This window comes from Rattus norvegicus, chromosome 3, assembly GCF_021556685.1.
Source record: "Rattus norvegicus strain SHRSP/BbbUtx chromosome 3, alternate assembly SHRSP_T2T, whole genome shotgun sequence".
NCBI lineage: Eukaryota > Metazoa > Chordata > Mammalia > Rodentia > Muridae > Rattus > Rattus norvegicus.
The window spans coordinates 13,257,154-13,271,870 of record NC_141536.1 but is presented as its reverse complement, the minus strand read 5'-3'; the positions used below and the strand labels follow the sequence as shown (position 1 = coordinate 13,271,870).

At 48.7% G+C, this 14,717-nt stretch overlaps 1 protein-coding gene across 52 annotated transcripts in view; it reads left to right on the top strand.

The window, feature by feature from the left end:
• Window positions 1-14,717, top strand: part of Fnbp1 (formin binding protein 1) — a 115,629-nt gene that overhangs the window by 53,583 nt on the left and 47,329 nt on the right. For all 52 annotated transcript variants that reach the window (XR_015681229.1, XR_015681228.1, XR_015681227.1 and 49 more), the window contains 2 exon segments: window positions 6,278-6,340; window positions 7,271-7,375. Coding sequence is in view for 22 of the 52 variants with exons in the window: in XM_087647888.1 (XP_087504014.1) it covers window positions 6,278-6,340; window positions 7,271-7,375 (168 nt within the window). In the remaining 30 variants the exon portion in view is untranslated.

Below are 14,717 nucleotides of genomic sequence, written 5' to 3'. Positions count from 1 at the left end.
AGAGCTGGGTGTCTACGAGCCCTGAAACACCCTACCGACACACTACGTACACACCACCAACACACTACCAACACCCTACCGAGAGGATGTTTAAGATGAGGATTCCTCAACACAGCTTAGGAAATAAAAGCAGGCACACAGCCACAAACATTTTGTGTTTTCCTTTCCCGGTTTAGGTAGAATAGGCAACACTGTCTAGGTGTGATCAGCGTCCACTCGGGGTCTCCACACTGGGTCACATCAGCTCACACTACACGGATTTATACTCAGATTCCAAAGGGGGCCAGGGCTGGGCACACTTACTCTTCGAGCCCTAGCAGGGCTGAGGCTCAGGGGTGGAGGGTTCAAGGCCAGCTAGGCTGTACCAAGGGTCCCTGAGTCAGGGTCGGGGGTGGTGGCGTCCCAGCCCACTGGAGAGCGCCCGCCCACCACACATGCTGTCTGGGGGCTCCTTCTGTCTTTGCCCTTTTAAAGTCTCTGTGTCTCTGTTTCCATCTGTGGAAACCGAGCTGTGTTTAAAATTCCAGAGGGGTGACTGCTCCCGATGCAGTGTGTGTTCCTTTAATTTTCCTGTTTTGTGTTTCCACAACAGTATTCCGTTTTGCTTTCTTAACCGTCGGCGGTTAGATGAGTTGGCCACACTGACCCTGTGCAGAGCAGGTGATAAGCACGTGCCACCTGCAGGACAGTAGTCACTGAAGGAACTGTCATCTCTGTGTCCCTCGAAGCTCATGTTCACTTTTCTTTAGGCTCCAGATGCCTTTTTGTTTGTTTTCTGCCGAGTTTTGTTGTCGTCTTGAGACTGCCTTTGTATGAACGGCTGATTGGCCTGGCACTCTCTTTGTAGGTGGCCAAGTTGGCCTCTAATCTAGCAGTCTCCTGCCTCAGCCCCTGTCCTGCCCACCCCATATCACCCCACCCCAAAGTGTCAGGATTTCAACCTCATGATACAGCTCCCCACCCCATCCCCACCCTTCCCGAAACAAGGTCTTGAGATGTAGCCCTGGCTATCCACCTTGCTGTGTAGACCAGGCTGGCCTCAAACTCAGAGATCCGACTGCCTCTGCCTCCTGAGTGCTGGGATGCACTGTCTCTCCCTCCCTCCCTCCCTCTTTCCCTCCCTCCCTCCCTCCCTTCCTTTCTTCCTTCCTTCCTTCCTTGTTCATGTACTTGTGGTGGTAGAGGTCAATGCTGAAATCTTTTCTTTGCCCATCATCTTGTTCTCTGAGACAGGATCCCTCACTGATCACTGATTTTGAAGCTTGACAATTTGGCCAGGCTGGCTGTCTGGCCAGTGAACCCCCGGGTTCCTCCTATTCCTGCCTTCCTAGTGCTAGGATTACTGGAGCACCCTGCCGTGCTCAGCTTTCTAAGTGTTGCCAGGGATCAGGTCCTCCTGCTCTCACTTTCACACAGCAAGCACCTTATCTACTGAGCTAGACAATTCTCTGAAGGAAGTTAACAGAGAGAACGAACCGAACTGAGTGCTGGGTGCAGAGCTCACGCCTTTACTCCCAACACTTGGGAGACAGAAGCCTGTGGATCTCTGTGAGTTCCAGAACAGCCAGGGCTTACATAAGGCCTTGCCCTGTCTTAAAAACAAAACAAAACAAAAAACAAAAATCCTGAAACGAAAATGCAAACAAGTGTTTGGAGCTGACCTCAGATTCCTCTCGGCTTTCCTTTCCTTTTGTTTTTTTCTTTGTTTCCCTTTTTCTTTTTAAAAGTCAATTCTGTGTTTTAAAAAGAGAACCAAAGCTTCTTTTTACAGGGAGAGCAACTAACATTCCTCTGGGTCCCCAGAGATGGCATTTCCTGTCCCCTTTCTGACGGGAGAGAAGCGCAATGGTGACTTCATCCTGGGCTCCCAAAGCGGTCCTTATACCTTTGTCCTGGGAACAACCCCTCTTTGTTCACAGCCACGAGGGCACCGTGCTCCAACACACTCCCTCACTGTCCCAAGAAGAAGCGCCATTGTTTGTTCGTAAACAACAAATGCATCTGGCAAATCTGCTTCATTTGTTTAAGTTTCTAACTGTTCTAACCACTGTTTTCCTTCCGAGGAGCCAGCTGGAGCTGGTGACCTCTTCCAGTCATGCGCAGAGGGATGTGAGGGAAGGAGTGCGGGTCTCCGTGGGGGAGGGGTGGGGGAGGAGTGTGGGTCTCCGTGGGGGAGGGGTGGGGAAGGAGTGTGGGTCTCCGTGGGAGAGGGATGGGGCACACCCTACAGAAGGAAGGCTAGAGAAAGGTATGCAACACCTCACGCTTAGTGTTCGAGTATTGTTAATGATGGGCAGTGTGTCTCTGAGGTGTCTTTATGGAAGAGGGCCATGTAAGGTGCACAGTGAATGTGAGCCCTTTCCACACACTTACACAACGGACAGCCGGAGAACTTCCTGTCTGGGTTTTTAGTCAGGATTACCCAAAAATAATGAATTTTTTAAATTAATTAATTAATTAATTAATTTATTTATTTATTTATTTATTTATTTATTGAGACAGGTTTCAGTATGTAGCTGGCCTGAAACTCACAGAGATCCGTGTGCTTCTGCCTTGCTAGCCCTAGGATCAGAGGTGTGCCACCACACCTGGCTATTTTTATTGTTTTTACATTGCGTGTGTCTGTGCACGTGAGTGCAATGGCTGCAGAGGCCAGGGGAGGGCGTTGGACCCTCCTTAGCGGAGTGACAGACGAGTCACCAGCTGGGCGCTGGTGAGCTGGGCAGTCTCTCCAGCCTCAAGTTCTCATTTGTAATTTCTTGTATCTGTTTATTCATTTTATTCTCATTTATGTGTGTCTGTGTTGGGGTGGGACGGGGAGTTGAGCCCAGTCCCAAGCCCTCTTTTGCTTTTTATCTTGAGACAGGGTTGTACTGGGTTGCCTGAGCCTGCTTCGGTCTATGCATTTTAGGGGTTCCATTTGTGTACCACCTGTTGGCTCCATCTTTGAACCTCAAAGTCCCTTTCTGCATACAGCAAAACTCTGCCTCCCTGCTGGGGAAGTCTGGAAGCCGCTCTCTGGGGAGAAGACCCAGGGTGGGGGCGTGGTTCACTGTCCCGGTTTGAGAGTTTGAGACGGACTTTCATTTCTATCCTGACTGCCTTTCTCTTCCCCGGAGGACATCCCTCCCCCTTCTTCCTGGCCTCCACTCCTTCCTTTTTACAAGCTGTGCACAGCTTCCTGTCCATCCTCCCCTGCAGGGTTCTTCACACCCTGTAATCAGCAAGCTGCCTGCTTCTCCCTTAGCCTCGCTCTCGTGGCTCCTTCCCTCTAAGCCTGAGGCTCTGTCCTCCCCACTCCCCTGCCCTGTGTCCCTTAGGAGATTAAAAGGTGAAGGCTGGAGGCACCACGCACTGAAGGACTGGGCTGAGGAAGTTTTCCCAGTTAATAGCATCCGTAGAGGTCCTCCCTTTGGTTCCTAGTGTCCACACGAAGGAGCACAGCCATTTATAACACTAGTCTAGGGCATCCCAAGCCTTCTTCTGACCTCCTCAGTACCAAGCACGCTCAGGATACATAAAATACATGCACACAAAACTCTTGGACATATAAAATTAAAGTAATAAAATAAAAGAAACTTTAATCTTTAAAAAACAAAACGAAACAGGATGTTCAAAGTGGAACTTCGTAAGAACTCGGAGCAGCGACCTCCGGAAAGACAAGAACTTGTCCCTTTATAAAGTATTGTTCTGGCAAAAGGCTGGTCTTGCCCCCTCCCCCAGCCTTCCCCAGCACTTGGTTATTGTCCCCACTCTGCTGAGTTAGAACAGGTCTGAGTAAGGAGGCTTCAGGAAGAGGTTTTTTTGCAGAAGCCCAGAGGAGGACATGAGGGCCTGGCACTTCCAGTCAGTCAGGAAGCGAGGGGTCCATCAGACTGGCTACTGAGGGAAGGCTTCTCTAATGAGCACGTAGGGGCTGAGGAGATGGCTTAGCTGGCTAACTCTTTACTTTATAAAAAAACACGACCTGAGTTTGAATTCCTAGCACCATTGTAAAACCCCACTGTGGTGGTGCCCGCCTATGACCCAGCGAGGGGAAGCAGAGGTGGGCAGACCCCAGGAGGTCAGTGGCCCACCGGTCTAACAGAACCAGTGAGCTCTAGGTTTAAGGAGAGATCTCCAAGAAATAAGGCAAAGAGGGATGGAGAACGCCACTGGCCTTTGACCTCTGGCCTCCACAGGTGCACACACACACAGAAGGGCATTTACCCGGACAACCAGGGGAGGTGAATTGCTCCTGCCCCTTGTCATCAAAGTCAACGGTGAACCCCTGGGGGGCTCAGATTTACTGTGTCCTTGGTCAAGGGACTCTGTTGGAAGAATGTTAAAGGGAAATGGTCGTTTTAGGATGCTCGGTGGAGAGAGGTGCCATTTCCTCTGCTTGGCTGTAGCAGTTTTTGTTGTTTGTTTTTCTAGAGCTTTCATCCTTGGTGGTCTGTCCTGGTTTTAACTACCCACCTTACCATGAGGCTTCCCTGACACAAAGGCAGGGTCCTTCTGGGCTTTTAAAAGAGACTTTATTTATTGGGCATGTGTGTCACGGTGTTCAACTGGAAGTCAGAGGACAGCTTTGGGAAGCTGGTTCTCTCCTTTCACCATATGGGACCCCAAGATGGAGCTCTGGGTATCCATCTTGGTGGCAGGCATTTTTATCCGCTAAGCTATCTCAAAGACCGGGGACTTGTGTTAACTCATGTCTGATTCTGAACTCCCAGTGGCTTGACTAATCAGAAGATGTCTATGGTGGCCGCTGGTGGGGCTGGCATTAGAGTGCTTAGGGTTCTCCCGCCTGCAGTGTCACCAGGCAACAGCCTCCAATCTGGAGTCTTCCCTTCACATCACCCAAATCCAGACTTACCCACAGTGTCTGTTCAGTCAGACCCTGAGCTACCAGTCCCCCTCTCTAAGCCCTAACAACTTGCCCTGACCTGGCTCTCTTAACTGTAGTCACATGTCTGCCATGAGGCTTTTTTTTTTTTTTAGAACATTCTAGAACCCAACTGATAAAGTTAGATCCCTTGGGACCCACACATTGGAAAGAGAGAACCAACTCTAGCAAGTTATGTTCTGGCCTCTCCACATAAGCTGTGGCGTCCACAACCCCACTACACATATCCTATGCGAACCCAAACACAGTAATAATTCAACATGTTAAAGGTTCTAAGATGGCAATTTCTATTCACAGAAAGCCCACAGCACTATTGTACCATCAACATTTGTATTCTCCCTGACCTAGGAACAAAGCAAATATTCACTAACCGGTGAGCAGCTACACAAATGTGGTACATCTACTTGGTGGAATATTATTCAGCCAGGAAAAAGAATTAGTGGGCAGATACATACTACAACAGGATAACCCTTTCATGTGAACAGGAAGAAATAAAGTCAGGAGAGGCTGGGGGGGGGGCAGTACAATTTTTCATTTATGGGAGGTGACATATAACTTGTTAATTCGCCAGTGCTCAAAAGATGGACGTGGTGATTGCTGTATGCTTTTCTTTTAAGATGGGGTCTCACCATGAGCCTTGGCAGGTCTCAAGCATCCTCCTGCCTCTGCCTTCCAAGAGCTGGGATTAAAGGCGTGCACTGCATCTCTTGGTGTGGGGGAGGGGATGTCTCAGCAAGGCATGTCTGCTGTTTTTGCAAGCGACAATTTCACGTTCGATATTGCTGTGTCTGAAACTTGAGAAGGAACCCGTCGTGTTTTCATTTCCCCTTAACTTGTTTATTATTTAAACTGTGGTTGTTGTTTGAGATGGGTGCCTCACTTGGGTTGGGAGTCTGGCTTGAACTTTTGGAAATCCTCCTGCATCAACCACACTCGTTCTGGATTACAGGCATGAACTCTTAACGTTTCTTTGGACCGTACAGACTAGAAGTTCAATGTTTCTTTATTCATTTTGCAAGGCCTCACATATACTAGGCAGACACATGTCCACTGAGTTGCGCCTCCAGCCCAGATGACGCCTAAAGGCTGGTTAAGGGGCTGGAGAGGTGGCTCAGCAGTTAAAAGCACTGGCTGCTCTTGCAGAGGACCTGAATTTGGTTCCCAGCACCCAGCTGGTGGCTCACGACCATTGCAGCTTTAGCCCCAGGGAATCTGATGCCCTCTTCTGGCCTCCACGGGCACTGCATAAATATGGTGTACACACACACACACACACACACACACACACACACACATCTTTAACTCCACTGAATTAGATGGAAAGTTTTTCCTCCTGCGTTGGTCTGAGTAGGGTAGATGCTGACCCCCGCTCTGTTTTCTGCTTCACAGAATTTCCATGATGGACGGAAGGCTCAGCAGCACATAGAGACGTGCTGGAAGCAGCTGGAGTCGGTAAGTGGGTAGCCAGAAGCCCGCAGCTAAGCCAGTCTCCCCAGACCAGCTCCTTTGAATCTGAATCTGGCTTGAATGGCTCGCTAAGGGGGAAAAAAAAATCAGGCACAGACCACTCACTGATGTGGCTTCTCTCTAGATTTTTCTCATTTGTATTTCATTTAATCTGCTTCTAGAACTATTATTGCAAACACAGTGCTGAGCTAGAAATGCTTGAGGGCTTGAGCGAGGGCTCAGCGGGGAAAGCATGTGCCGTGGGACCATCAAGACGGGAGTTTGGATCCCGGCCATCACTTACGAAGCTGGGCGCATGCGCAGTGACACACGACTAGTATGCCAGTACTGGGGAGGCAGGGACAGGAGGATTTCAGGGCTTGCAGTCAGGGTAGGAAGCCTAGCATATCAGCAAGCTCCAGGATTAGTGAGAGACTATATCTCAGAAAGCAAGGTGGACGGGCCTCAGAGATAACAACTCAACAGTCATGCACCTGGTGTGGTAGCCAGTGCCCATGCTGGGTGTCTCACAACTACGTCATTCCAGTTCCTGGGGAATCCAACCCCACTGGCTCTGAAGGTACCCACACTGCGCTCCGGTGCACACGTAACCACCACGCAATCAAAGTGAAAAGCAATCTTACTTATTCATTTAAAACGGTGTGGAGAGTGATTGAGAAAGACAACCCGGTGTTGACCTCTGACCGCGTCCTGTGCAAGCAGCAGGTGCAACACATTAAAAAGTGTTCTAGTAGAGGCAGGTAACTCCTGAGCAGAGAACAGACAGGGTTCACTCCAATGCAGACAAGTGCCTAGGTCACTTCCGGAAATGATGAAGCTTGGGGGTGGGGGCGAGTTCCTGGGAGAATGGCGGTGGTGGGGGTCTCTCTAGAAGTGGATGGGTGACCAGCAGGCTTGGCTGTGCTCTGTCTGCAGAGTAAGAGGAGGTTTGAGCGGGACTGTAAGGAGGCCGACCGTGCACAGCAGTACTTTGAGAAAATGGACGCCGACATCAATGTGACCAAGGCGGATGTGGAAAAGGTGAGGGGTCCCAGTCTCACTTCCCTGGAGCGTGCTTCCTGCGCAGCCGCAGAGAGGCCTGGTCTCAGCTTCCTCTTTCAGACATAACCTCAAGAGGGTACCTGACAGGAGGAAGGGTTTCATTTTCTGTCATCATCCTGGGACCCGGGTTGAGGTGATGTGCTTAGTCACATATAATGGGGAGACCTGGACAGGTCGAAACAGGCGTGGCTTCCTTAGTGGCTTGGCCGCGGCCGAGTTCCGTGTCTAGGCAGCTGAAGCAGCCCTCTTAGCCGTGAGAGAGTCCGCAGCTCTACTCATCAGAAAGGCCAATCCCTCTGCTCAGCTGTGCAGTGGGTTCATTCCGGCTGATCCCCAGGAGGCTGGGGTGAGAGGGGCATTTGGAAGTCTGCGAGCTTTCCTCTCTGATGGCTCGGGCATAAAGTGCTCCCTTGTCTTCCCCAGCCAGTGTGTGTGGATTTTCCCTGGAAGCCTCATTTTCTTTTTATGAAAGTCATCAAGATAATGTAAACACAATTATGCCATTAAATGGTGGCATTCATTCATGATGCCCAGGGCCATTGGAGCACCGCCGTCTGAGCTTTTCTCTGGAAAAGCTCTACTTTTCATGGTACCACTTCGGAGTTGGAAATGCCTCGAGTGGGGCAGTGTCTCAGTTGGAAGGGTGTGTGTGTGTGTGTGTGTGTGTGTGTGTGTGTGTGTGTGTGTTAGCATACTAAAATGCATATTCTTTTTTTTTTTTTAAAGATTTATTTTATTTATTATATATATAAGTACACTGTAGCTGTCTTCAGATACACCAGAAGGGGGCATCAAATCTCTTTACAGATGGTTGTGAGCCACCATGTGGTTGCTGGGAATTGAACTCATGACCTCTGGAAGAGCAGTCGGGTGCTCTTAACCGCTGAGCCATCTCTCCAGCCCTAAAATGCATATTCTTGAGGGTAGACTTTTACTTTACCAAAAGACGTTCATTTTTTGTTTTATCTTTTTTTTTTTTTCGGAGCTGGGGACCGAACCCAGGGCCTTGCGCTTGCTAGGCAAGCGCTCTACCACTGAGCTAAATCCCCAACCCCAAGACGTTCATTTTTTAAGTGACCATACTTATTATAAATTCCTACTAACTAGGAATTTAAAGTGTTGCTTAAATCTTTTTTAAAGTTGCAACCATTTATTTATGCGTGTCTTTGTGACCGGTAGTACACTTAATTGAGGGGGTTCTGCCCCGTGGGGTCCAGGAATCATTGAGTTTGACTGGCAGACAGCCCCTCTGCAGACTTTAGAAGTGTCACCTGGTTGAGAGTGGTGCTATCAAGCGCTTGGGAGCCAAAGCAGGGGAGTCAGGGGCTCACCTTCGGCCATACTGTTAGCCTGAATCCGTTCTAGGATATATGAGACTCTGTCTCAAAAGACTGAAAAATTTTGAACTGGAGAGATGGCTCAGTGGTTGAGAGCAGTGGCTGCGCTTCCGGGGAGCCTGGGTAGGAGTCCCAATACCCATCAACACTGTTTCTGAGAGCTTAATTCTCGGATGTCTAGAGCGGAGGCTACCTATCGCTATCGGGAGCCTGGAGCCCGGAGCCTCCCACAGTGACCCCGTTTTGACTTCCGGCAGCAGGCAGTGCGGGCGGCAGTGTTCCGCTTCCTGTATCTTTATACCTTGTATTTATTTTTCTTATCTTCTTCCACACTCGGTGACCTCCTTGACGGAGAGCAGTAGTCTTGTGGTTTTCTTTATCTTTTTGATTGTGGAGAGTGCTTCAGCGTTTTGGGTTTTCTTTCCCCCACTTAGATTGTAATGGCAGGCCTCTAAGCCGATCACCGAGCCACATGGGAGGTGGAGCAAAGAGGGCTGCTGAGGTTCAAGGCCAGCTAGGGCTACTGGAGACCCTGACTGAAAACAAAGAGAAGGGAAGGGGAGGGGAAAGGAGGGAAGAGGAAGTCAAAGACTGATTTTAGTGTCTTTTTTATCATTAAAGAAATTGTTGCTCTTTTCTTGTTTCGCCAAGATATCTTTATTTTCCTCTGTGTGGGGGCATTTGCCTGAATGTATGTCTGTGTACCAGGTTGTGTCAGATCCCTTGAAGCTGGACTTACAGGCGGCAGGCATAACCCCCCTCAACGGAAACGGCTCCTAACCACTGAGCCATCTCTCCAGTCCCCACTGAGTGTTCATTCTCTGCTCCTCCTGCTTTGATCCTGGTGGGTTTTTATTTCCAGTGAAGCTGGAGTTTGCTGATTTGGCCCAGCTGCCTCCCACCAAGCCCCTGGATCTGCCTGCCTGGCACTGAGTTTACCGGTGAACGCCCCTGCGCGCCTAGTGGGTGTGGTTATTGGTGGTCGTTTGCTTGTTTTTTTGTTTATAGTGCTGAGAGCGCAAACTGGGGTCTCATGCTAGCCCTCCAGACGCCTTACAGACTGAGCCGTCCCCACACCCCCAGTGTAGGATGCTTGGCGAATTGCTACTTTATTTCCGTGACTTATCTTTCCTGATCGTGAGCCATCTGTTTTGTCGTGGCTGTTGTTTTTCCTGAAAGTACCATGGCCGCCCTCCCCAGGAATGTGAGCATCCTAATTTGGGAACCACGGGTATCAGACCACAAGCCTTGGTGTCCAAACGCTGAATATTTTAAGGACTTTTTGCTTTGAAGGTGACCTAAAATCTGCCGGCCACCTCCGGCCACGTGGAAACATGATGTCAGCTTTTCTCATTGAATTCCCTGTTGTTACCTGTGCTTTGTCTCTTGAAACAGGTTTCCCAGCATAGCCTAAGCTAACTACCCTCCTGCCCCAGCTCCCTCCTAGTGCTGAAATTTCAGGGGTGCGTGGCTGCACCCTGCTTTCCACTGATACTTCTGACCATCTCTGACTCCACGCAGATGTCTTTCTCCCTCCCAGTTTCCACGCATTTAGTGGCCTGATTGTGTTTGACTCAGCTCACCTTCCTAATCCTAGCACAGAGTTTATAGCACACGGTGATGTGTCTCCCAGGATACATTGTGTAGACTCTAGATTGTGCCCAGGGGATGTGTATGTAATATACGTCTGTGTTAACGTCTGGGTCTAGGTATGAGCCGAATCGCCTTTTCTTTCTGAAGACGTCACCGTCCCTCTTCCTGTGGTTCTCTGTCACGATTGCCACAGTACTGTGTTCAAGCATCCTGCATCAACAGTCTCCTCCCACTTTATGACATTTTTGCCTGTGGCCAGGAGCCTGGTAATTCCCTGGGAGGGTTTTTTCTCTCTCTCTCTAGGCAGGAGTGTGTATTTGGATGTTACCTGGATACTGTGTTCCTCAGAGGTCTGGTGACGAAGGAGAAGAGGACACACTGTATGGAAGTTGTCCTTCAACCTGTCCCTTACCAAGACGCAGCTGTCAGAGAGTCCGAGCTCACCAGCTTTAAGGGGGTTCAGTTGCTTGATCTAGTGACATTAGACTCTAAATATGTTGGGATATATTTTTTGGTTTTAGTAAAAACAGATCTTACTGTTTTCCCAACATAATCCTCAAGCTCCCTTTTGGGGCTTGGGAAATGGCTCAGTGGATGAAGTGCCAGGTAAGAACCAGGTATGGCGGTGCCCGAATCCCAGGACTTGGGAAGCAGAGCCCAGTGGATGCTGGGGGCTAACCAGCCAGTCCAGCTGAGATGACCACATCACGTGGGGTCGGTTCCGTGACCTTTATGAAACCATGGAACCACTGAACAAGATGGGGAATACCAGCCAGCTCCCTTAGACCTTGGTCCCACCCCAGAGATAGGAAGTTTCAGTATTTGTTTTAGAGGTTTGGTTTTGTATTATATTTTTTGAGACAGGGTCTCCATTTGAAGACCAGGCTGGCTCTAACAAGTACCAAGATGACAGCTTATTCCGTGCTAAGCGTGGCACTCTGGGCCCTACGCATGCCAGGCAGGCAAGCTACACACCCAACAGGGCTGTACACCCAGGCCTGTGTCTTATTTTTCAGGAAAATCTAGCAAGTTGACAGGATCTTGAATATTTGAACTGTTTGAATCCATTCCTGGCCCTTTGTTCTTAACTGCTGGCATGGTATGGTGCTGATAAGATGTTGCCATTGTGGCCTTAAAGGGACTTGCCCTCCGTGTCCTCCCTGATGCTCATCGAGCAATGGCTTTTCCCGTAGAAGATGCTGGAATGACTTTCAGGGTCGCTGTGACACTGCTTAGAATCAGACCACACTGGATAAGTGTGGCAGGTGCTGTCCTGGAGTCCCCACAGTACCATGGTTTGCCAGCCTGGTAGGAGTTGGGAGGGGTTAGCAGGGGAAAATCAAGACGAACAGCCTCTAAAGCACCTTCCCAATGGAGCGTGTACTGTTTTCTAACACCCATGTTAAATCCAAGTCCATCTGAGGCCTGGTGGGTAACCCGGCCCTGACATGTGACTGCTGTCTCCTCTGTAACGTCCATTACTAGACAGGGCATTGTTTTAACAGGAACTACGGTCAGTGGCTAAAGGCAGCTGCAGAAATAGAAAATAGGCAGCTGAGTTAGGTGTTTCTGTTTGTTTGTTTTTATAAATTTGTGGTATCAACCTCTTGTTTTTTTTTGTGTGTGTGTGTGTGTCCCACAGTGCTCTTCCGAAGTTGGCTCTGTCCTTCTACCATGCGGGTGCTGGGGATAGAACTCAGATCGTCAGGCTTGGCACCAACTGTCTCCACCACTGAGCTGTCTCCTTACCTTTCACCTTCCTTGGGGATATGGTTCTACTGTGGCTACTCTCTATTTATGGGTCCCTCTTAGCCACAGAAAGTTTGTGTGGCTTCTCTTCACACTCTAGATATTTATTGTGTGTTCTCTCTCCTTTCTTCTTCTTCTTCTCCCTCTTCTTCTCCTCTTCCTCCTCCTCTTCTTTTTTGAGAGACAGGGTTTCACTGTGTAGTCCGGCCTGTCCCAGAACTTACTTTGTGGGCCATGCTGGCCTCCAACTGAGATCCGCCTGTTAGGATACAACGTGTGAGGCACTACCAGCTGGGTGACCTTCTCTCTGGTTTAATCATGAGGCTTTTTTGTTACATAACTCGATTTGGGGAAATATTTAAATTATTTCCAGGTGTGGTGGTGCTTACCTTTAATGCCAGTACTTGGAAGGCAGAGACAGGTGGATCTCCATGACTTTGAGGCTAGGCTTAGTTTATGAAGTTCCAGGCCAGCCAGGGGAAGAAAGTTAAATTAGACTAGAATTCTCAACATAAATGCCAAAGAGCAGACCAGTTTCTGTGAGACCGCACCTCTCGTTTTTCTGTAGTAATATGACTCCTAGAAGCTTGACTCCAGCTGTAACCCCAGCACACAGGATGGTTCACGTCCAGTGTGGGTAGCACAGCAAACTCCAGGCCAGCCTAGGATACAGAGAAAAACTGTCTCCAATCACCCCTCCCAGAAGTGGAAACAATAAAAATGTAAAAGTGTTAGAGCTTGAAGGTAGCTGATTTGAAGACGTTACACAAATGTCTCCGTTTCGTAGTCAGATTGGAGGCGGAGGTGGTCCTGAGTCTTTATGAAAGGAGAATTGTAAGATTTGTGGTGGACACAAGAGTGGAAGCTGGGGTTTGGTTGATTTAGGTCCAGCTGAGTCCAGCATTTTGCATTCGTCTGTTTGTGTATTTGGATATTCACAGTGGCTGGCGCTGAGCATGCCAGTGGAGGTCAAAGGGCAGCTTTAGGAGCTGGGTCTCTCCTTCCAGTGGGGCTTCTGGGGAGTGAACTCAGGTTTTCTGTCAGACTTAGCCTCTGAGCCATCTTGCTTTCCCCTGATTTCAGATTTCAAGCTTTAAGGGTTTCTTTGTTTGTTTTTGTTTTTTAAAAATTTATTTATATATAATAAATATAATATAAATAATGTATATTATGTATAATATATAATAAATATAATAAATAAATATAGAGTACACTGTGGCTGTCTTCAGACACAGCAGAAGAGGGCATCAGATCCCATTACAGATGGATGTGAGCCACCATGTGGTTGCTGGGATTTGAACTCAGGACCTCTGGAAGAGCAGTCACCACTCTTGACCACTGAGTCATCTCTCCACCCCTTGTTTTTGTTTTTGAGACAGTAGCCCTGGCTCGGAACTCACTGTGAAGATTGCCCTGGTTTGCTTTTTCATTGCCTTGGTAAATACCATGACTAAAATACCATAACCAAAATACCATGACCAAAAGCAACATGGGGAGGAAAGGAGGTATTGCATCTTGCTACGTACAGTCCGTCATGAAGGAAAGTAAGGACGAGAACTCAAGCAGGAGCAGAGGTGGGAGCTGAATCAGAGCCAGTGCAGGGGTGTTGCTTACTGGCTGTTCCCCATGGCTTGCTCAGCCTGCTTCCTTAGACCACCAGGACCACATTCCCAGGGCTGGCACCACCCACAGTGAGCTAGGTCCTCTCATATCAGTCATCGGTGAAGGAAATGTGCAGAGATAGGCTGATGCACAGGCTGGCATTCCAGCACTCAGAAGGCAGAGGCAGGCGGATCTGAGTTCTAGGTCAGTGCGGACTGCAGAGTGAGTTCCAGCACAACCTGGGCTTCACAGAGAAACCCAGTCTCAGAAGAAAAAAAAATATCGTTCTGGGGCTGGAGAGATGGCTCAGTGGTTAAGATGGCTCTGCGCTCTGCTTTTGCTGAGAACCAGAGTTTAGTTCCCAGCACCCACATGAAACTACCTGTAACTCCAGCTCTGTGGGATCTGATGCCCTCTTCTGTCTTCCTCTGGTTGCTACAGAACACACACACACACACACACACACACACACACACACACACACAGAGACACACACACACATACACAATTAAAAATAAAATATTTTTAGAAGTCCATAAATTATGTATGTGTGTGTTTTAAACATTTACTCTTTTTAATTATGTACTTGTGTTTGTGTGTGTGTGTGTGTGTGTGTGTGTGTGTGTGTGTGTGTGGTGTTTTAATGTGTCTTAGATTATATAATAAAATCTTTTAAAGAGAAAAGTAAAATTGAAGCTAAGAGCCGTCATTAAGCAAGAGGGTACTTTGCTCACAGGATTGTCTGGTAATTGTCTAAAGACCTTTGCGGTGGGCAGCCTAGGGCACGGCCACCCTACCAACACGGGAGGGGGTGGCGCAGATCTGCTGAGCCTGAAGCCAGACAATTTTTTTACCGTTTGAGGAAATAGTGTGTCTCCCGCCCACCCCTTCTTCAGTGCTTGGACACATCTGGAATGGCAATAGTTGCTTGCTTCCTCTGCCGTCACTGGGCTCCTGAGTCGACATCTTTATTGAGTGTGTAAGCATCGTTCATGCTTGCCCCTAATTTTGTTTTAGATAAAAGTGTCCGACGTTCTCTG